Here is a 22607-nt window from a genome sequence, read left to right as displayed (position 1 = left end):
AAATTTGTTCTTGAAGCACAGATCGAGATTGACACCAATAGCAATAAAGATACCAAGACCAGCACTAATAATTATCGCATAATTTATAAACTTAATTAAGAAAAGTTTTTGACCTTCATGCTGTCTAACACTACATACCCTCAAGTCTTCAACTTCCACATTGCATATGTAATGCATCTCTTGTCCTCTTACTTGCATGAAGCTTTCTGTAGCTCCATTTTCCACATTATTGAATCCCACACTTCCAAATTATCACCACTCCAGAAACTATATTTGATACCCAGATGTGAAACTGTTGTTGGAGGCAAGCCAAAACCATGACCAACTTCACAAAGAATCTCTTTGCAGTATAGCCTGTAAGCTTAATCAACAAACCACTACTATAGAAGCTCCTACAACTAAAATTGCCTAGCGACCGGAATCTCCACGTCAACGCTGCTGAAGCTTCATGCTATGCTTGTCCAGCAAGTGTGACAAAAATTTGGTGCCTAGCTGAAGCTTTGTGATCTAAAGGTGCCACTCTTAGAGTAAGATCATTTGTTGGGGTGGCAATACTTAACACGACTCCAACACGACACAGGATAAGTGGATTCAAATTTGAGTTTGGGCTTGGCTTAATTGTATTGTCGTAATCATATCGACCCGAATTAACACGCTAATTAAGCATGTCGTTTTCATGTTCGACCTGCCAACCGATTTATAACCTGATTCGAACCGTTTAAAGTAAAAATGTCATGTTCACGTTAGCAATGAGCCCGTTTAACTAAACATGTCATCTTATTGTTAAAAATGACCGTAATAGTATCAAATTTTAATTAAACATGTCATGCCATATCATGTCGTGTCAGGTCTTGACCTATTTTATTAAACAATGTGAAGCAAGTTCCAAATAGCCTGAGTGACCAGTTTTGCAAACACTAAAGTGACATCATCAGACGATTCAAATTAGGTCGCTTCGACAGCAGACTCCTGTACCTCACGTTTGAACTTGTGAACTGATTTGTTCGTCTTTGCTTCTCTTTTAGCACTAAAATCAAATTTTGAAAGTACAATTGTGAAAAGCAGAAGTCTGGGACTGCAGAAAATATTTTATATTGCAGATGAAATGACCCTGAATTGACAGTAACGTTCTCTAAGCAGGTCAATATATTAACATCACTGTGCTACCCACAAATTTAGAACTATCAGTGACTCCTTGTATATTAATTAGCATATTCTGGCAATACTCAACTTTTGTCAAGCAAGTAACTTCGAAAGCTTGAGATTTTATTCCATAAATCTCTGTAACCCATTATGGAATATAAGTTTCAGTTGGTAATTGTATCATCATGATATCTCAGCCGTGTTCATGATGTATATATGAATATTATTCTACCAGGCATTATCGACATTTGATACAATAGAATCGGATATCTAGTAGTTCATCAAAGATTCCAAAGCATGATAAGGTCACTTGATGCCAAACTATAGTTTTACACTAATTTCCTGTCAATAGGGAAAATTCCATGGTGTAGCACCAATTTAATGTGAAGGACCGAAGGTGACAATTTTATACTATGGTGATAAAGAATAAGCTTGTCTACCTGTTAGAGATGCAGATTTGTAATGTCAGCCATTAAAAAGAAGATGTATTAACAAAGCACCGTTTTGTAGTCCCCCCTCCCCCACTGGGAAAAAAGGGGAAAATAAAGCTCCATCATGTCATCAATACTAAGAACACAAGGAAAATACTCTTTTAGAATGGTGATTTAGTTATTCTTTCTTTTCCCCGATTAGAGAAGATAAATGTCGGTAATATACACCAGAAAGAGTGCAAGTGAGGTATAATTGTATAGACCAAGTATGCAGGAGCAAACAGAAACAAGTGTGTAACGTGAAAAAACAAATCACCAATAAGATCAAAAGAATCTTTTCATCGTCATCATCCTTTCTTTTATCCCATATGGAAGATCGAAAGAATTTTTTTAATGTGAATTTCCCCAAAAGCTAAAACTGAAGTATGTTCAACATCAAATGCTTCTATGCTTTAATTTGATAAATGGAAGTTCAGCATCCTTTCTAAGATAACTTATTTCAATCCTTCCAAACACAGCACATAAGGAAACAAGGGCACTATCGTCCAAGCCTGTATAAAATCTTTTTGTGATTGAGTAAAAAAAAAAAAAACTTTTTCTGACACACTCACCAATATGCAGGCAACTACAAAGCATCATGACAAAATCCAATGTGTACCAAAATGGAAACATAAAATGCACCAAATATATCCAGCTTATAAATCAAGAGGTGGTTAAATTGTCTCATCTACTTCCTCATATACAACAGAATACATCCCAAAAGGCTCAGTCAAAATTGCCTCCAAAACTGTAGTCCATAACACACACACAAACAAACAAACAAAAAAAAAAAACACTTTGAAGCCATTTTTTTGACCTTCTGACAGCCTTTCTAAGTCCTTATAAAAGTACCACCCCTCAAACTTGCTACTCTCATCAGCTCTCCACCTCAACCAATCCTTCTTCCCCGATGATTAGACACTTTATATAGCATTTCAAAGACAACATCAACGGACAACTCCAAATCGAAAAAAGGTCTCGTAAACTGCAATTCCCAAACCACTCAACTCTCAATGGGGGTCTGACAATCAATTTGTGATTGGTGGCTGGCCATGCCTATAACTTGGTTCTTGGCTCTACTACCATATCAACCACCTAGTACTTTTGAAAATTTAAACTGATAGTCAACATTGTAGCTTATTTACTCAAAATGGGGGTCTGGCAATCAAAAAAAGGTCTCGTAACCTGCAATTCCCAAACCACTCAACTCTCAATGGGGATCTGGCAATCAATTTGTGATAGGCGGCTGGCCATGCCTATAACTTGGTTCTTGGCTCTACTACCATATCAACTATCTAGTACTTTTGAAAGTTTAAACTGATAGTAAACATTGAAGCTTATTTACTCAAAATGCCCCTCATGTGGATCTACACTAGTACACTCCTCACAAGAGGTCTATACACATGAATGTATGACATTTCGGTAAAGAGGGGTGGGAATTTGAGAATGACTATTATTTGACCAAGAAATAGTGAAGAAGGCTATCCTAAAAGAATAAGCCAATACTAATCTGTGTAACTTGATTTTTCTTTTTCCCATTTATCACATCAGTAGGCCATACAAGTGAATGGAACGTTGTTTATGATAAAGGAGTAAATTTGGCATATGAAGAATTTTCTGTTCACCACACATTTAACGTATTCATGTTATCCATCCACTTGACACAACTCAACTTTTCAAAACCTCGTTCCAACCATTTAGATTGGTTACATGAATCATGTTTTGTCATTCAGCACTATTTAAGACCAGAATTGAAGTTCAAGGATATGCTATCATATCCTTTTTTTACTATTTCAACCTAAGAGGCATGGACACCTCCAAGGAGTTGTATCCATGTTGGATATGTATCGGACACTCCGGGCATACATCCAGCTTACTCTAAACATGTTCGGTGTTCCTCAGTTAAAAATAAAATTATTGATTTCATACAAATGGCCCACACTTAAACATTTGTCAAGAGTAAAATTATTAATTTCATACAAATGACCCACACTTCTTAAACATTTGCTAAAATGTAACTAATGAATTTTAACGCTAGATAAAAGTTTCTTTAGTATGAAATGGTACAATTATAAGAAAAATCAAACAATAAGGTTCATATCGAATTTATATAAAGTTTGATTATATTCGAAAAAATAAAAGACGAAATGTCCAGAGAGTGGGCATGGGAGCAGGAGAGATGTCATCAATCTTAGGAATGCAGCACACACACACACACAAAACATGCATACAGATGTATGTCATGTCCCTGTTATGTCTTTCTCTATGCAACAAAAGTGATCACAAGTTATTGTCTTAGAATATTTAATTGTTATATACAATATCAGTTTCTATATAAATATATATATGTTATTTTTGTGTCCTCGCAGTATCCATGTTATATTATTTTGAGATTTCTGGTGTATGATCTGTGTGTCCTGTCTGTGTCCCATGTCCATATCCATACTTCTCAGATTTCAACCATGTTAATTCTGGTCTTTCCTTCTCCTAGCATTATCCTCAACAAGGACCTCGTCTTCTTTTTTCCTAGTTGGTACTCACACACCCCCCCTCCAAGGAATTGTTTGCACCTACTAGGAATTGATCCTGAGACCTGATGCTTCATGAGACACCAGGGCCCAAGTCTTTTCCAACAAGGATCTCTTCATTTCCCCAACATTACCTCAACAAGGATCAATGGTGCAGTTACTTATATTTGCAGCAGATAACACACAATGGATAATTATTGGCTCATCATGTTGGCTCACATGCAATGCATACAAAGAGGCCTTCTTAAAAGCAAGTAAATACAATTCGGCATAATATATTGTTACCAAGCAGTATCTTTTGAACAATAATGTAACCCAATGTGAAAACTCATAAATGCATTAACTGACCCTTTTTTGGGTAATTAATGCACTAACCGACCTTGTAAAGGCAAAGAAGTGATAGTTTACCTTGGCAAGTGCAACGTATTTAGAGAAAATAGAACAATAAAAAATACATGTTAAGGTTCAGGACATGCAAAAATTAGACAAAAAATCTCATTCAAGAAAATTGTAACTTTCTGATAGAAGCTTAATTTATAAACTATAGGGGTATACAAGTTTTTGATATGGATAGACACACGTGGACATATTAAGTAATACTTAGCATACAGTAATTAAGCAAAAAAATGCCAACGTTAATCCACTGTATTACCTCATTTAAAAGAGAGTTTGAATCACACTGGCTTATAGAACATAACTGGTTTGTATGCCTTGATTCTGAGCTGAAAAACCAACCACCACCCAAAAAAAAAAAACATTAGTTATGAACTTTAGCACCCAACAGGACCGAGAGAGAAAGCATCGAACATAACATGAAGCAACTTCATGATATTTTTCTAATAAAAAACAAAAAAGAACATCAACAATATTGAAAAATATTCATTTCGGGTTGAAAGAAGCACAGAGAATTAATGATTGACAACTGATTAGAATATGCATTGGCTAATATATGTTCCGGATACCATGATTGAAGAAATTACTCGGTTCAAGTTTACTTCCACATGGACATACAAAACCACACTACTACTTTAAGTTTAAGGGGGAAACGATATGAACTGATTTCTATTACCATGAGGTAAAAATTCTTCTCTTTCCAAAATTGGAAACTCCATGGATCTAAAAGCAATGGAGCTAGATTGTCATGTCCATGCACTTGCTATATATACCTGTGTTTTAAACCTGAGATGACACTTCTATGTGATTAGCTACATTGTGGCATCTACTTTTCTAAAGATGAATGCCTCCAATGATAATTTAAACCATATGATAAGATATATTTTAAGTCATACTGATAACTACCAGAAAGTATCCCACTCCAAATTATATATTCTCGTGGATGGGGGCTTCCATTTCAGCTGAATTAAAAAAACTGTGTATCTTCACTGCGAACTTCCATCCTGTGGATTAAAAAGATCAGACTTTTTTCTACTTGGTATAACTAGAACGTGGGACTACTCCATTAGAGCTTAACACTCTATACTGCATGATGAAGGCTGTGAAGGATTGATTCCTTATTAATTTGATTAATTTAATTAATTTATATCTTTGTTACATTATATTCCCATTCTTTATGTTAGCATCTAAATTAAAGAAATCAAAAGCGAGGAATTCTTTAACAATTCGACAGTGAAGGATTGATTCCTTATTAATTTGATTACATCAAGATCACTATGGAATAAATTCTTAATATAGATGGTCATGTTAGTTATCTTAATAAAGATGTTCATGTTACCTCAGATATGACAAGGGTTGACGCATTGTATGGAAGCAGGTATATATCTGTAGATATCTTCTTACATTCATTCATCTCTTTAAAGTTTAACTATAGAGTTGTTTAATTGACCTTTTTTTTATAAGTAAAATTTTATAAAAGTGCTCAGGAGCAGAACCCAAAAGAAATACAAAAACCCACAAAGGGCCGCTAAGCCTTCAGAGAGGCCAGAAAATCGACAATCTCCTCTAAAGATCTATGATCTCTCCCTAAAACCCAACAAAAAGAAGTAGAAAGAATAGAGAACTTAAGCATAGAAATCGACATCTCCTTCCCCTCAAAATATCTCCTATTCCTCTCAATCCATAAGCACCACCACACACAGAGAGGCGTAGCCCTCCAAGCATCCTGAATATGGGCCCCCACATGGTTACCTCTCCAAGCCTCAATAAACCCTCTAACGATTCCCGGCATAACCTAGAGAATCCCAAACAAGCCAATCATCAAGTCCCAGCAATCAAGAGCCATGGTACAACGAATAAGAAGGTGATCCACTGTTTCCTCATCTCGAAGGCACATATAGCAATGATTGACCACCACTTGGTTTCTCCTTCTCAAGTTATCCTGGGTTAAAATCCTTCCCAGAACAGAGGTCCATGCAAAGAAAGCCACCTTGAGAGGAGCCTTAGAGCGCCAAACAGACTTCCAAGGAAAGCAAACTCTAGAGTCATCCAAACTCTAGAATCTGTTTTACCATTAGTCGAGGGTGCTGGAGGGGTGGACTGCCTTGAGAGCAGCTATTTTGTGCCAATAATGCCAAAGGTTAGGTTTGCATCTAGTCCATCCCACCCAGCACCCTCAACTAAAGGGGACCACATTGGTTATTGGATAATGACCTATTTCTTGAGATAAACTGAAGTCATTGAATGAAAAGTAGTTAGTACATGACTCAGTTTCCATTTTTCTCAATTTATATCTCAAGTTACAGAAATTACTCAACTTCCACTCTTCTCAATTTATGACTCTTAAGTTAGAAAATATTATTTAAAATCTTGATTAAACTGCAGTGGCCATCATTCCAATATTACCACTAATGACCATTGACCAGTTTTCGAGACAGAAATTTATTACTGCAATCATCAATATTGGCACAATAGATTTTCATATTAAACAAAAGATAAAACTATGTCCATCTACCTTTATATATTGTCAATTATTCTAAAAATATTTTGTGAACAACAAACTTTCTTCCACCAAACTTTCTTCTACCAATTCCTCCATTTTTTTGTTTTGTTACAAGTCCAATATGAAGACAAATATGCGCCTTCAGATGCTTTCGGGGAATTTTTTTGAAATTCTCGAGTTTGTAAAATGTTTTTATGCCCCAAGTTTCATTTGTAGAAACTGCACGATCATGGGATTATTTCAATTTCTTTTGTTTTATCTTATCACATGCATCACATGGGGTAATCTCCCAATTTTGGAAATAGTCACAATTCTCCTTCAAATTGAACTTAGAATACAACAGGATCAATGCATAAAAAAATAATGTTATAAGAATGGATTTGAAACCTGTAATTGTAGTCCTTAACCACAAAATATAATGGTGGTCCTACTCTGAGATGCTCTGTAATATTATTGAAATATCCCTGCAGCAGATAAAGCTTTGTTGCCACATAAGACCAGATAAATGGTAAAAATGTTTAATGTAAGGCAACACATGAAATAGGGTAACAGATCCACAAAGTTAGACCTGCAGATATGAGTCTCGGGGAAGAGCAACCTGTTGCTCCAAACCAGGTTCAATCCTTGTACACAATGCCTAACAGGATAAAACATATAAATATATGTGAAATGATACAGTGATACACTCAATTCCAAAATTAACAAACACAAAAACCAGCAAATAACAACATTTAGATATAAATAAGAGCAACTTACAATGCTCGCCAGGGAAAACGCAACAAAGACAGCGATAACAACTATCTTGACTCCCCAGATACCAAGAATGCGTGCATGAACTTCCTAGATAATAAAAATTATGCAAAAGCTATATCAGCTCACCAAGGACACCCTCAGAAGAAGTTAGAATGCTCAAATATCTGAACAAAAGATTAAAAAATTTAGTTTCAACAAAAAGCACGGCACCCTATCACAACATTTTGGAGGCTTGGCCTGCCATTCAAACACTATTTTGTTTAGCCCTATTAAACACATGGTTCATACTAACATGCTTTGCATATATGATATCCCAGACTCAGCCAGGTTCTATTTCACCTTTTTCTCTCCTAAATATATATAAATAAGCTGGACTGGGGCACATCCAAATCAGGTCAAACTAAAAGCAAAATAAGAACTGGCCAACTTAAACGCAGGTCCACCCAATTATTGTTCAAGTTTAGATATCAAATTTGTTATCTTATCGATCCTTTAGAGCCCATCATTGATTTTGGGATTTCATGTAGCTCTTCTGGTTAGAGAACTGCCACGGCGGATTAGTTCTCAAAAAGATTGTGTTCCTGCATTCAGGTGACTTTGCCATAATACGAAGCACCAAGATAATAAAAAATAATAATTCAATCACCAATCTTCAAGGTGTTTCATGAAAATGATGCAGACGGAAAAAGTAATAAATTCACAGTATGATCAGTCCTGTAGGAGATTAATAGGTCTTTCCATTTTATATTGATTAAATTACTTTGGCAATTTCAATTCAACAAGACAACTCAATCACAAGTAAAGCAGTAAAAGTAACAAAGAAAGACAGATTTTTTAAAACCCAATTAGATTTCTATTTGAATTGCATTCAACTTTAAGTCGATTGTTTTGCTTAAACAAGCCTTTCCTACTTAAAGAATTCGTCTTCTGTGCAATTCCTTTACATGATTGTATTTATAAATGACTTGTTTTTTTTGTACATTAGAAGGGATAACACATTCGCGTCTGCATAAAAAGCGAGTTTTCATTTTCGAATTTTGATTATTTTGTAAATTACAAGTGCTTTTTATTTCAATTCATATATAAACACACGTACTTTGTGAGTTAAGTTGTTCTGTGCTACTAATAGTGAATCTTTTTAGGACAACAAAGCAGCAGTCCACTCCCTATAACTGAATTGTAAGGATCTACCATTAGGAGTAAGGTACTAGATCACTGAACAAAGAAACAGATCATCAAGAAGGTGACTGCATCACGTGGATAGCTGTCGGTTTGGTAATTCCAAAGGCACTAGAGTCTGGACTTACTAGGTAACACAGTATGTTGGAAGTAAATTGACTATGGGTGATTCTAGGGGTTCAAAATCTGTCTTAGTCAACCGGTTTGCCCATCGGAAGTCTTTGAGGTTTTTCCCAATTAGATTTCCACATAAAAATTCTACTCTTTACCATACTGCGAATTTGCTATTGGTTCTTTGTACATGCCACTCCCACTTGACATCAAAGCACATCACTCAAAAATTAAGAAATAATGATTTGATCTATTTTCGGAAAGTTTTTTCTTTGAACCTTTTTCCAATAGATTCAGTAGGTCTCAACTTCCTTTATTTGAAAATGAATCAACTATGGCTATTGGAAAGCTAGAGTGAAAGTTATTTAAAAAACCTAAAGAAACTGTATCTTGCATTCTGTAAAAGTAGGTTGGTCCGATGGACACAAACCATGAAACTGAGAAGCAAATGACAAAAAATGAGCTAGAACCATTTTGAAACTAAGGCTAAATGGTCTGAAGAAAAACTTAAGTTGTGCAAGCACTCAATTTTATATTCAGTGTGATAGCAGCATATTGTTGACCTCCATCGCCATCCGGCTACCAAAATGCTAGAAAATGGGATAACTTGTCGTAGGATAGGGAGATTTTTGGAAAATTAATTGAAGTAAGGAAGAATCTATCAGAAATCCCCCAAAACAAGAGTTTTACATAATTAATTCTCAAGAATTTCTAACGAATTCTCTAGAGTGGCTTAGATTACTAAGAGGTTATACATAAAAAGAATCAATGCAATTTAGCTCAGGAAATTACAATTGTTTGCAGCGAGGTTTGAGAAGAAAAGAATGGAAGAGTATGAAACTTTTGACGAGTTTTATGACATACTACCTCCGTCCCTTATTAGTTGTCCATCTTTGATTTTATAACTTTTTAAGGGGACATGCAATTAATGCATTGTCCCCTTTTAAAATTGCTAAATTGTCCTTTTTAATTTAAATATATATAGTTACAAAGTTTGAAATTTTTTAAAAAGATAAAGGACAACGATGGAAATATAAAGAAAAGATGTTTTGACTTTTCAAAGAGGACAACTAATTTGGGACATGTAAAAAGAGAAAAATGGACTACTAATAAGGGACGGAGGGAGTAGTGAATAACTCATTCAACCTAGTTGAAGAAATTGATGATGACAACACCATAAATTTTTTGAGATTCTTACCTGATAGAATCAGCCCAAAACTCAAGTCCTATTAAAACATCATTTAACCTAACCGCAGTAAAAATTAAACTACATAGGCATATGAAAAATGACTTAGAACAAAAAATCACTCTTAGACTTGCACAAACACTGACACGCTAGTACCCCCACCAATTGCTCCAACTCCACCATCAGATTCATCCTCTTCTTCATCAGTCGAAATTCCCAATTTCTCTTCTATGCGATAGATTTATCATTAATCTCATCTAACCCTTTGTAGGCATTGTTCAATCACTTAATCAAATTACATCAAAAGCAATCAGGCTTGATTGCTTTTGATGTAATTTGAAGCTTGATTGCTTTTGATGTAATTTGATTAAGTGATTGAACAATCAAGCTTGATTGCTTTTGAATAAGGTTTGAAACTAATGTATCTAATGATGGTTGAGGGGGAAACTTTTTTTATTCATTTATTTACTTTTTGTGTTGATGGTGGTATCGAACCTCTTAGGTGTCTCCAATGATGGTTGAAGGGGAAGAGGGAGTTTCAGTGGAGGGGCTTTGTGGTTCTTGATTAGGAGTGACACTGAGAAACTTACAAAGCAGCTCCAAGACCTAAAATGCGTTAATGGACTTGTTTAGGGTAGTCATAGTAATAGCACAAAGCGGCTTTTGCATCTTTAGGTGCTTACTCCTCAGAGCACCATGATTCATATCCACCAAATGGAAAGTTTTTTTTATACAGGGAAAGGAGTACTGTTTTATGACAAACGCTGTGAACCAAGAACAAATCAAGAAACACGATAGAAAAAGTAAACAGGCCACACACAAAGAATTACATGCTTTGGCAAAGCCTACGTCCACTGTGAAGTTCCAGCGAAAGATTTCATCTCCAAAACCCTAGCTCTCACTCACATTCTCACTCTCACTCTCTTTCCTGCAATTTTCAGTGTTCTCATGTTTCTCACTCCAAACCATGAATGCCCTTATATACTGGGCAACAAGAGAGTTCTAAACAGGGTCCACAACCCACACAAAAGCCATTTTGTTGCAACCCGGGCTGAAACAAAATTCGGGCCACAACATAACAAATTCTAATGTTACAAGGATTTTAATTTGAATGGGAAACTGATTTTCGAAAGTTTTTACCAGAACACTATTGTACTTCTATGGTGCAAACTTACTCTAGTAAGTCTTCCAGCAGTATGACCGAGTTCGAACTGAAATATGACTTCTAAGAGCTTTCATGCAACCTTTGCTCATTGGTTGCTTTCGCAAATGACAATTGACAAGTTTTCAAACCAAAGTAGTACATCCTTTTGTCTTTTATACAAAATAGAGCATCATGATACTATATCTAATTCCCTCAAAACTTCAAATGTCTATCCACAATGGATCAGGATCCTAAATATGTTCACGCAGTGCCACAGCAAAAAAACCTGACGACTCGCTGCTACTAAGGGGTGCACAAACTTGAATAATAATTACACTTGTATCCAATCTCTAAGTCATTTCAGTAAATACAAAATCATTTTTTTAGTGTTTCAATCCACTTCACTTTCCCAATGATGTGCTGGAGAAATCCTACGCTGATTTACTAAAGCTGTAGATCGTCATTGGTTACTTTTGAGTTTTGACACCGCACTTAAGCTGGTAAAAGGTTCATGAGTAGGAGGATAAAAAATAAAATAAAACAATAGAACATAAATACATTCCTGAAGTAGAAAAAATTCTGAGTAAGACATTAAGTGAAACAAAACTTCCATTTAGATGACCAAAGAACTTACCTCCATATATCGAGCCAGCAAACCAGGATTCCTGTGGCTGATGCCTACATCAAATTCAAATGCTTTAATCAGAGTATATGTACAAAAATGGAAAAGATGCAAATTAAACTCAGAAGTGTACAGCCAACCTAGCCTGACATAATAATAAAAAATAAATAAATGCAAAAAGATAAAATAAATAAATGCAAAAAAGACAAGTGAGAGCTTATGCACACGCCACCTCCATCAGATTCCACAGAAGACTTAGGAATTTTTATGCATGGAAAACAGTCAACCCTGTTATCCTCGGCTCTCAGTAAATCAAAAACTATCAAGGCAACAAAAGCAGTAACTTGCAGAAGGAAGTCCAACAGAACCGCCAATGCTACAGATTTAAAAAAAATGAAACAAAGGTTTAGAAAACTGCTAATTCAAAGTTAAATGCATTAGGACATCACAGGGAGGGGGGGAAAGAATGAAAGAAAAGAAAACTACTCCACCAGCAAACATGGAGAAGACACGACATGCCGGCATAGAAATGAAACCTCCAACAGCAAAAGCCAGAACTTCAGATAAACTAGCTAGTGTTATGGAAGGACCAACTTCAACAAGTGCATTGCTTATTCGCCCTTCTAGAGGCAACTCCAAAGGCTGCCGTTTTACAGCATGTACAAGTATGCACATATTATCCACTCCAACCTGATATAACTAATAGTTAAAAAGATGTTTTTTATAATAATTTAACTCTCATGGATACAATGCAACACTTGAACCAATAAAGAATGAAATTTCTAAACTAATACAGGCATTAACTATAAATTAGTTCAAATAATACTGAACCAAACTGGGGTGAACTATTAAATTTTTTAAAAGGTAACAAAGTACAGAGAAACAAACATATGATGAAATAAGAATATTGCACCTCAAGAGTAACATCAATTGAACTATGGATGTCAATATTCATAACCAAATGCAATTGGTAAGAAAAAGGAGAAACTCACAAGAATATTGCATTTCAAGAGTAACACCAATTAAAATATGAATGTCAATATTCATAAGCAAATGCAACTGGTTATTCTGCTTCTTCTTTTTTCCAGTAGGTGATTTCATATTTCCGTCATGATCATCAAATATGTTTCTTTCATTTTTTAATAAATGCAGATGTGTGCAATGTATACATCTGCAAAAGGAAAAGGGGGAAGGGATAAATCTCAAGGCGAGAAAGGATCACCATTCACCTCCGTGTAGTCTCCACCAATCCCAACCTTCTTCAGAAGCACTTAATACTATCTTGAGGAACTCCTCTCCTACAGATAAGCCTCACTACTAACATAAAAAGCTGGCAAGGGCCTCTTCTTTGCGGATAACCGTTGCCTCGAGGAGCTACTATCCAGGCATAATCTCGACGCCTTACTAAAGAGGCACTCAACAGAACCCAACATGGATAGCGAGACTGAGACCTCAAGGAACTCCTCTCGTAAAATAAAACCTCGAGGAAACATTGAAAACCTTGAAGAGGTCCTCCCATACAGAAGAAACTCAGAAAAAATAATAATAATTGAAGACCATGAAGAGTTCATCTCTTACAAGGAAATTACTAAAGGCTGGAAAAAAGGCTTAGAGGGCTTATGTAGCAATAGGGCTCGCCTAAAGAGATCCTAAGGGCATTTGACTTGGATGCTGGACTCCATGGATCACCAAGGAGGGCTTGCTGACACCCCTAGATCGACTTGAAAGAAGCATGAGAAGTTTGCATGGACTACGGACTACCAAAGAGATATGACTTGTGACCAGTAACACACAAATATCTCACACGATTTGAGCTATATAGAACCACTATAAAAACTTGGACATATCACAGTGCAAAATAATATCTTTTAACAAGAATTGCCAGCTAGAAGATTGCAAAAAGGAGATACGGGAGAACAAATGTTAGTAACAATTGGAGATTAACACCATATAACCAGCTAAACTCAGCATGTTACTGTAATAAAGCTTAATGGAAGAAAATATGTGGTTGCATTAGGGCATCACAGTCAGATCATAATTATCATTGTTCATAAGGCTGCTAAATTTGGTGTGAACTCGATCCCAATTTAAAAAATTAGGCACTAGATATAGTCATATAGAATTCATCAATGTCAACTCAGTTTAAGCTAACAGCATGTGGTATCATTTACAAATTGTTAAATTGTTTGCGACTCCAAGTCAGGGCAGCGCCAACCAAACCCCATGTTGAGTACATACAAGATCATGAAATTAAAGGAACTGGAGTGAAAGCTAAAAGGTGAAATGCCAATAGTGTAATTCATTCAACCCAATTTCATATTAACCAATCAATCATCTTTATTACTATGTCAAAAGTAGGATTCATGATACTTTATACAACGTATTTGAGTAACAATTCACTACGATACACTATTATCAGTACATTTTTTTCACATGCAGTCTATCAATCCAAAAGGTATATATTCTAACTTTCAGTTCACAAACATGAAATATATTCAGCATGTCACATGGTGACAGAGAAACAAATTAAAGAATAAGAAGAGCTCATCCTACAACATCAGCGCCTTAGATCAAAATAGGACACATCTCCAAAAACAACCATAATAAACACAGCTCTGACAGCCACAAATAATTTTATGAACAACTTACAGCCAAAACTAGGAACGGAATGACTTCCATTATGATCAATGTAGACTTTACTCCAATGGCACTAAAAACTCCTACAGATCCAAGGACAGAAAGCACGACAATGATAATTCCAGAAAGCCCAAGTAACACCTGAAATTTGAACCGCCAAATATAAGGTATGATCAGAGTAAACACTGGCAGATACATGCCTAGCAACCCATATTTTGTAGATCAGTACATGACCAGAAAAGACCAAAAGAAAGAAAGAAATAACAATTAAAAACTCAACACTACAGAAATCCTACCCAAAACCTCATCTTTTAGCAAATGAGGGAAAAGTACAGAAATGTTTCCAAAATGAAAAGAATAAGAATGTATTGATGAACAACAATCAGCATTTCTTCACATCAGACATAATTCTTGAGAATGTATGGAAATGAAGATGAAGTATTAAGATTTGGTTGCCTTTACCATAGTCATTGCTAGCATTCCGGAAATAAATTTATGAAAAACAAAAGTAGAGAAGACATAAAGAGGATTTTAATAGCAGGCAGAAACAGCATCAGCAAGAGATGCATTTCTTTAATGAGAAATATTGACGTTCATATATTTTTTGCAGCAACTTATCGACCAAAGTGGACCGAAAGATGCAAAGCAGGCGCATATATATATATATATATATATATATATATATATATATATAGAGAGAGAGAGAGAGGGATGTCCCATTCCAAGACATCTTTAATACAACTCACAATTTGTTTCACTATCAGGGAGCATTTCACCAGAAAGATATAACAACCAATCAGCATTGACGACCTATCCATACGATAAAAGGACTTCAGCATGCACTACATGCTCTCAAGGAACAAATCGTGCCACTTGGAATGATGTTATACACAAAAATGTCATGTAATCATATCTTGATATGAGAAAAACTCATACAAACTATAACAACAATTGATGGGAGAAACATTTATCTGGCCAGAGTAGCACACTTGGCATAAAACAAAATAAATACAATATTTACATAGATATAATGGGAAATTATACCATTGTTGTCTTACCTTGGACGAAAGGTAGAAAGTAGACAAATGTGTTGCATCTCCCAAGGTCAACGATATGTAAGCAAACATTACAAGATAGCTTATCTGATAGGAAGTTGGCCAAGAAGGTTAAAGACAAACTCAGAAACAACCCACTTTAAATAAGCACTTACTATTATTAAACAATGACCCAATTAATTAAAAGAAAGTACAGGACAACAAATTCGACAAATAATGGCCCATAACCAACTAAAAAAATATGATAATGACTTACTAATATAGTTATAACATCTGCAGTACTTTCTCTTTTCAATTCTTCCTCAATTGAGCTTTCAGATGAAAAAGAAATTGTGAGATTGGTAGACTGTACCATTGGCAGCAGTTCATCCTGTCATGTACAAAGCATTCCATAATAAATATTTAAGCAAACATTAAATTGGGGATTTCAGGGAGAGTTCCTTATTTTCTGTTTTAGGATGAGGATGAGGAGGAGGAGGAGGAGGAGGAGGAGGGGGGGTGGGGGGGTGGGGGGTTGGTGTTGTTGAGGAGAGAGGGAGAGAAAATACTAAATTAAAGAAAAAAACAACCACATAACAACCTGGGAGGAAGTTATCTCCAAAATTTTAATGCACAGACAAAGAAATGCAGAGGTAGAAATGAAATTTTTAATGATCAAACCCCAAAAAATTCTGGGAGAGAGAGAGAGAGGAGGAATCATCATGTAGCCTTCCTAGAAAAGGGACTAGGAGTAACACACAAGTTACTACTGCCTCGCCTTTTTTAGAACCCTTATCAATGAGATTCATTGTCATCGCAAAAATAAAAAAAATAAAAAAAAAATGTTGCTAGAATCATTTTTTTTCCCAGAACGCAGAAAACACCCACCTCCTGAGTGTCTACATGCACATAATGGTCTCCTGAGTGATTTTGTTGTCCTACTTTAAAAAACCACAAACTTTAGATAGAGACCAACACAAACTTCATATTATGCGAAAATAAACATGACCACATACACATACAGGGACATTATGGTTCCAACTTGTAGTTAGAAAATCTTCACACTAATGTCTTGCCATTTGCTGGATGTGGAATTTGACAAAGCACTGCGGCGATATAGCAACAGTCATTGATTAACTTCACAACGAAATTTAAGACCCTTTTCATGCCCAACAGTAAACAGCCCAAACAAATAAAAAGTTGAAGTCAATAATCCACATGGTTATAGCACATCATCAATCCAGTATTTACGATTCGAAGAATATCTGACTTTCTAAGTGTTAATTACCATCTACTCTAAAATCTTTGTGATTAGAGAGGGTGTAACTTTAATATTTAAACTCACTAACACGCTCCCTCATGTTAGCCTTCTTTTTGGTCCAAAACGTGTTTCAAATTTAATTATTATGGTGATGGTGAGATTTGAACTCAAGACCGTGTCTGCTCTTGACCCCATGTCAAGAAACCATCTAGTCTACAAGCTTAAGTTATTAGAGTGTGTGTATCTTTAATATTTAAATTCTCTAACACCAAGCAATTCAATAACAGTGAATGGAGAGACATCAAACTGTATTAAAATAAAAATGCAGATAATAAGTGCATCAAAACCAAATAATCACACCAAAAATGAAGATGATAAAATCATTTGGAAAAATTTTAAAAAGAAAAAATTACAGAACCTTCACTAACTGTATGAAAGCCTTTTCCCAAGCCACCGCCATCTCATTTTCATTGCCCACTTCATCAACTGCATTATTGACTGGGTAGGTTACGATAAATGCAGATGCCTGTCATTGGAATATCATCAAATGATAAGTATATACTCAAATAACCAAGGCAGGGAATGACATAAATGCAGAAGCCTTCAATTGGAATATCATATGATTAGTATATTTTCCAATAGATAAAGCAAGGGGTAAAATATTACCTCAGAATAATTATTTCCTGAAAATCCCCCCAACGCAGTGCTTGGATCAAGGGGAGCCTTAAATGCGCTCAAACATGTGTCAGCAGTAGTGTAATGCTGCAAAGCAGGAAACGCGATTACGAAAAGTAAAATATGTATTCGACAGTATAGAGCAGTATGTCTATGCCAACAATGATAATGTGGTTGCAACCATTTTAGATGGACCACGAAGTAAGTGACCAATTAACTCTTTGATTCGTGCATTGAATAGAGCAAAAATGTCATATCGTACTTGGTTAAGAATTGTAGCAGTCCTTATTTCATCAGAAAGTCACTTCCCCTTAACTCCCATCTTAGGAAACACAATCTAAGAAAGAAACCCGCCTTGAAGTACCTCTTGAAGAAAATTATATTTGTGGTGGGGGGGTGTTTTCTGTAATTTCAGTGGGGGGGCAATTTCAAATTTTTATGGGTATATAATACAAAAACAAAAAATTCAGTGGGGGCATCTGCAATAGATCCATGCCTGCTGCCCAGCAAGTTCAAAGCATAGGCATTAAAGATCTTGTTGAATCTTGTATCCACCACCGTGTCAATACTATAGCTCCTTGTTGATTGAAAAGAATTCAGGTCATATATGACCACAACTTGATCAAACTTCAAATCAGCACAGAAACAATGTATTCCCACTTGGCTGATATAGCTACCATTACTTAAAACAGTTTTACCATGCACATCAAGGAGAATTTCTCTAATACATTCTACGGATGTGTTTGCTTCAAAATTCTGGCCAACTAAACTGGCTACACAATCCAAGATTCTGGTAGGGGTGAATGGTACAGATCATACATACTTCAAATGCTTAATTCAAAGGGCGTGTCTTGCTTAATTCTAACACGGGAGAATTAGCACACTAATCTTTCTCACTTTGTATCTTTTACTTATTTTCCATCTCTTTATTCCTCTCTTTCGGTTTTTTCTAAGAGCTAAGAACAATATTTAGTAGTTGCAACTCTGTCTTGTGCATTTTCAAAGTCATCACCACTTTCAAAACTACACCTTAAATGTATCATCATTAAACGCAAACCCTCATTTTCCAAGCCGTTACTCCGTCAAAATCAAACCATAGGATCCGGGAAACTATTAGAAAAGTGATTTCAACCCAAATCGATGCTAAGGAAGTTACTAGATCAGCTGCTAATTGAGCAGCTAAAAAAGACAGCCATCTGAATATATAAAATGAGCATAATTCCCATTGTAACAATTCTCTCACAGTTAATATAGAACGCAAAAACAAATATAACTAATTTGAAGAAGCTGATTAAAAAACAAAAACAAGATGGAGATTATACTTGTCAACAACAAAGGAAAAAAGAAAGAAAGAAAGATGGAGATCATAAAGCACACCTGAAAGCAATACTCAGCATGTTCCACTCCCCCATAATTGTCAAAATTTTCAGGATCCATTTTGAAATACTGTAGGAAATACAACTCTATCTCAAAACTTGTAATAACAGCACAGCATATGTCACAGTTTCAACAAGGAAGACAATGTAAAATATAATAAAATAAAAAGAAAATGAATTCTAGTAAGAGAAAGTTTTACCAAGTTGATATGCCTATTGCAAATATGACAACAATCAGAAGTAAATTACACAATTACGTGCTAGAAGGAAACAAGTGTCTGAATGGGGGAAAAATGCAGTACTAAGGTACAAATTTAAATGATTTTTGAATCTTGATAATTCAGGAAGAGAGCAGACAGGAAGTCTCAATATCCCAGAAGAAGCACTTGGCGAAATTAGGAACAAAAAGGAAGCAAAACATAATTTAGTACCTCATTTATGTTTGCATCCTCGCATTACAACAACATAATTTCCAGAGTAATGAATTTATAGAAAGAGAGAGAGAGAGAGAGAGCTCTCAAAAGCTAAGAAATGAGTAGAAATGCAATAACTAAAGTCCAAATGGCACCATACAAAAGAAAAATAAATAAGTTAAAAAACACAAACTGGCAAGTCCAATGTCCTATATTTATTTGTACTTCCACTTCCAACAACCTTAACTCAAGATAGATGTACAAGCTTCGTTATTTTGAGCTAAATAGACCAAATGAAGCTCAAAGAAATCTCAAAACTTTGCTGTATGTAGAATCAAACACACTATTGCTCAACAAAATTATATTTTTTTTGAAGAATTTCCACTTATCCATGGACAATCAAAATATCAAGTAGTTAACAACTCATCGTCAGTCAAAATGAGGTTAAATTGAACAATGGCGGGAATGTGGCATACGCCTCTTCTTATTTTTACTGATTTTCAGATGGGGGAATGGAGGAAAGAGAATGAAGACTCATAAGAACCGAAGAAGGTCACTCCATAATTCATAGAACCTGGACGCTGAATATGAGTAAAGAAGGAATAGGATTTGAACTTATCTTGGAGTCTTAATTCAAAAGGAAGGAAAATAAATTAGATAAAAATATATATATATGAATGCACACAAATTAGGAGTGCAAAAAAAAAAAAAAAAAAGCCATAAAAAAAAATTATTTACTTATTTACTTGGGACGCGTTCCACTCTTGAACACTTTCTAATACTTATTTACTTATCAAAAAAAAAAAATTTAGGAGTGCAACAAAAGCCAGTTAGCAATGGAGAAGAAAATAAATTAAAATAAAATAAAATAAAATAAAAAATTGTTTTGACATAAAGAATAGAGGAATAGACATGCCCATAAACTTACATATCCAAATTACAAAGCAGCCAGTTGGCTGAAACATGTCCAAATTACAAAGTAGCCAGTTGGTTGAGTTAAGATAGACTGAAAATAAGTAGGTCAAAAAAAACCAAGTACCACCAAACCCAAAATAAGCCCACGACCCTTTGCACAAAATATATACATATATTATATGAAATTGATTTTACATTTGAAAAATACTTAAAATGCAACTGAAATTTTTAAAAGGGAAAAGATAAAATTCAAGACTGGAGCATCCAATAAATACTCCATAACATCCCATACCCATCCCCATCAACCAGGCAGCTCTAGGTCAAACTCTGACACCAGTTATTAAGCAATTTCACCTGCGTAGTGCGTATTATGAATTATCTATTCCTTTTTGTATTACATCGCAGCATTTGAGTCTTTAAGGTGCTCAAGATGGCAAACCACCATTATTATGTTGATAGGGGGTAAAGGTGGAAAATGAGCTCATGGGGAATGGGCCTAGACTTTCACTCCGTTTTACCACTCCTGAACCAACAATCTAAACTCTACGTGTTAAGAATTAAGCTTAAAATAATACAACAAAGAGGAATCTATTCCTGCATGTGGACAACACGATATATATACATGCAGGAGAATACAAGACCTGTAAAATACTTTGAGTGGCACAGTCCTGGCCAAGAGGCTTCAAGCAAATGTCAGTCAGAGATACCACAGTTCCAGAATAGTTTGCCCGAATTCCATCAACCTGTCAAAATGAGCAAAGAGCAGACAGTCATCATCTTCCCTATACAAATGGAACAAACAAATATCATTCGAACGGTAGCAGCAAGCAATAAAAGCACCTTCTTTTGTATTTCAAAGAGTAACTGGATATTGTCCTCTGTTACTATACTGGGTGACTTGCCATACTTCGGATCAGGCATGGTTGCCAATATGAGCTGGAAAAAAACACCTAGTAGCATGTTATAAGTTGCATATGGAAATTACACCATGTGTGTAAAAGATGGGAAACAATACCTAAAAGAGGGGGGAGGAAATCAGTTATTCAGAACAACATCAAAGCATAATCATTTTTCAAAAAGGACATTTAGCGGTGGCCTCCCTGCATTCCTTAGGTAAAATATGGATTGATAAATCTCGTTAAGTGTGCATGGCATCAGCATCATCAAGACTACAATATCTTACACGTGGCTGTCTAATCACAACTCATAACTAACTTCAAATACGTGAGCTATTAGGAAAACCAGAAAAATGACATAAACATGCAAGGCCAGTTTTGTTCCAAGAAGTAATAAGAGCATAATCGTAGAACTGATCTTATTTTCTATTTAACTTGAGTCATTCTCAAATCAACCCAACAAAAACCCAACCCGAACTATTTGGGACAGCTACACAAATCCTCTTTCCCCATGTAGCTTAATCAGTGTCATATCCTCCACTGCATCCTTGAAAAAAAAAAAAAGTCCTCTTTACCCACAATCTTCTCACTTAACAACCCGCTCTTTAACCATTTCACCAAGCAATGGCCCCTTACAAACAATGCGAGGGAATCTGTTTTTTACCCAGTCCACCTTTCCGAACACCCAGTATCAATGGACCAAAACTGGATTTTTTTTCCTTTTTTTTTTAACTCCAGAAGAACCCTATACTTTTCAATAGACCATCAATGTGGAAAGCTAATTGTCACGATCCGATTCCTAACGACGCCATGAACATAGAAGACACGCATGCTGGTTGGCTAAGAACATTCATTGACTGGGAATGGTTCCAGGGAAGGGGCGTGCAGGACCACAGGATGGTACCTCTTCAGAGTTCAGGCAGGTCGACTCGGTTCAGTTCGAGGTGCTTGTCGCTAGTCTTGGACTTGACTATGAAGAAGGGAGTTGGCCATCTCTGCACAAACTGGTCGGGAGCTGGAGCCGTTCCCCTGACGAGGCCATGGCAGGCCGAAACCAGTCAGCATGTATCCTTGGGAGGGCAGGTCGTGGTGGCTGACCAGGGCGCTTGCGCGAGCTGAAGCAACGCCTTGGTGCCGCACGGGCCGTGCCGCTGCGCCAAATCTCTAGGCCCGTGACAAATGGTATCAGAACAGGACTTGGGGAAAAGCACAGAGGTGTGCCCCCTTGTCGATCCGGGGGTCTTGAGAATGAAGACGGTGCACTGAAAAAGCGTCGGTGGGCAATCAATGCCGTTGGAGGAGAGCCTCCATCTCCCCATGAAGACGCGTCCTTTAAGCCGGAGGGCCGCGCGCACCAAAGTTCTTGCA

At 36.0% G+C, this 22607-nt stretch overlaps 1 protein-coding gene across 2 annotated transcripts in view; it reads right to left on the bottom strand.

The window, feature by feature from the left end:
- Positions 1–22607, bottom strand: part of LOC132293774 (uncharacterized) — a 57369-nt gene that overhangs the window by 13908 nt on the left and 20854 nt on the right. Inside the window, exons 12-26 of one of the 2 annotated variants that reach the window (XM_059791396.1) lie at positions 21184–21279; positions 20985–21086; positions 19017–19085; positions 17631–17726; positions 17383–17490; positions 15981–16094; positions 15728–15811; positions 14682–14810; positions 12524–12722; positions 12262–12408; positions 12045–12088; positions 7794–7877; positions 7606–7674; positions 7425–7501; positions 4794–4863 (exon numbers count right to left, since the gene is read on the bottom strand). In XM_059791396.1, the coding sequence (XP_059647379.1) occupies positions 4794–4863; positions 7425–7501; positions 7606–7674; positions 7794–7877; positions 12045–12088; positions 12262–12408; positions 12524–12722; positions 14682–14810; positions 15728–15811; positions 15981–16094; positions 17383–17490; positions 17631–17726; positions 19017–19085; positions 20985–21086; positions 21184–21279 (1488 nt within the window). The remainder of the gene's footprint in view (positions 1–4793; positions 4864–7424; positions 7502–7605; positions 7675–7793; positions 7878–12044; positions 12089–12261; positions 12409–12523; positions 12723–14681; positions 14811–15727; positions 15812–15980; positions 16095–17382; positions 17491–17630; positions 17727–19016; positions 19086–20984; positions 21087–21183; positions 21280–22607) is intronic. The other variant, XM_059791397.1, reaches the window with a different exon arrangement.

The sequence above is a fragment of the Cornus florida genome, unplaced genomic scaffold, assembly GCF_030987335.1.
Source record: "Cornus florida cultivar Cherokee Brave unplaced genomic scaffold, ASM3098733v1 CherokeeBrave_3.0.0_Hap2_Chr02, whole genome shotgun sequence".
NCBI classification, from domain to species: Eukaryota; Viridiplantae; Streptophyta; class Magnoliopsida; order Cornales; family Cornaceae; genus Cornus; species Cornus florida.
The sequence above is the reverse complement of the archived record's forward strand: the minus strand, read 5'-3'. Positions and strand labels throughout refer to the sequence as shown.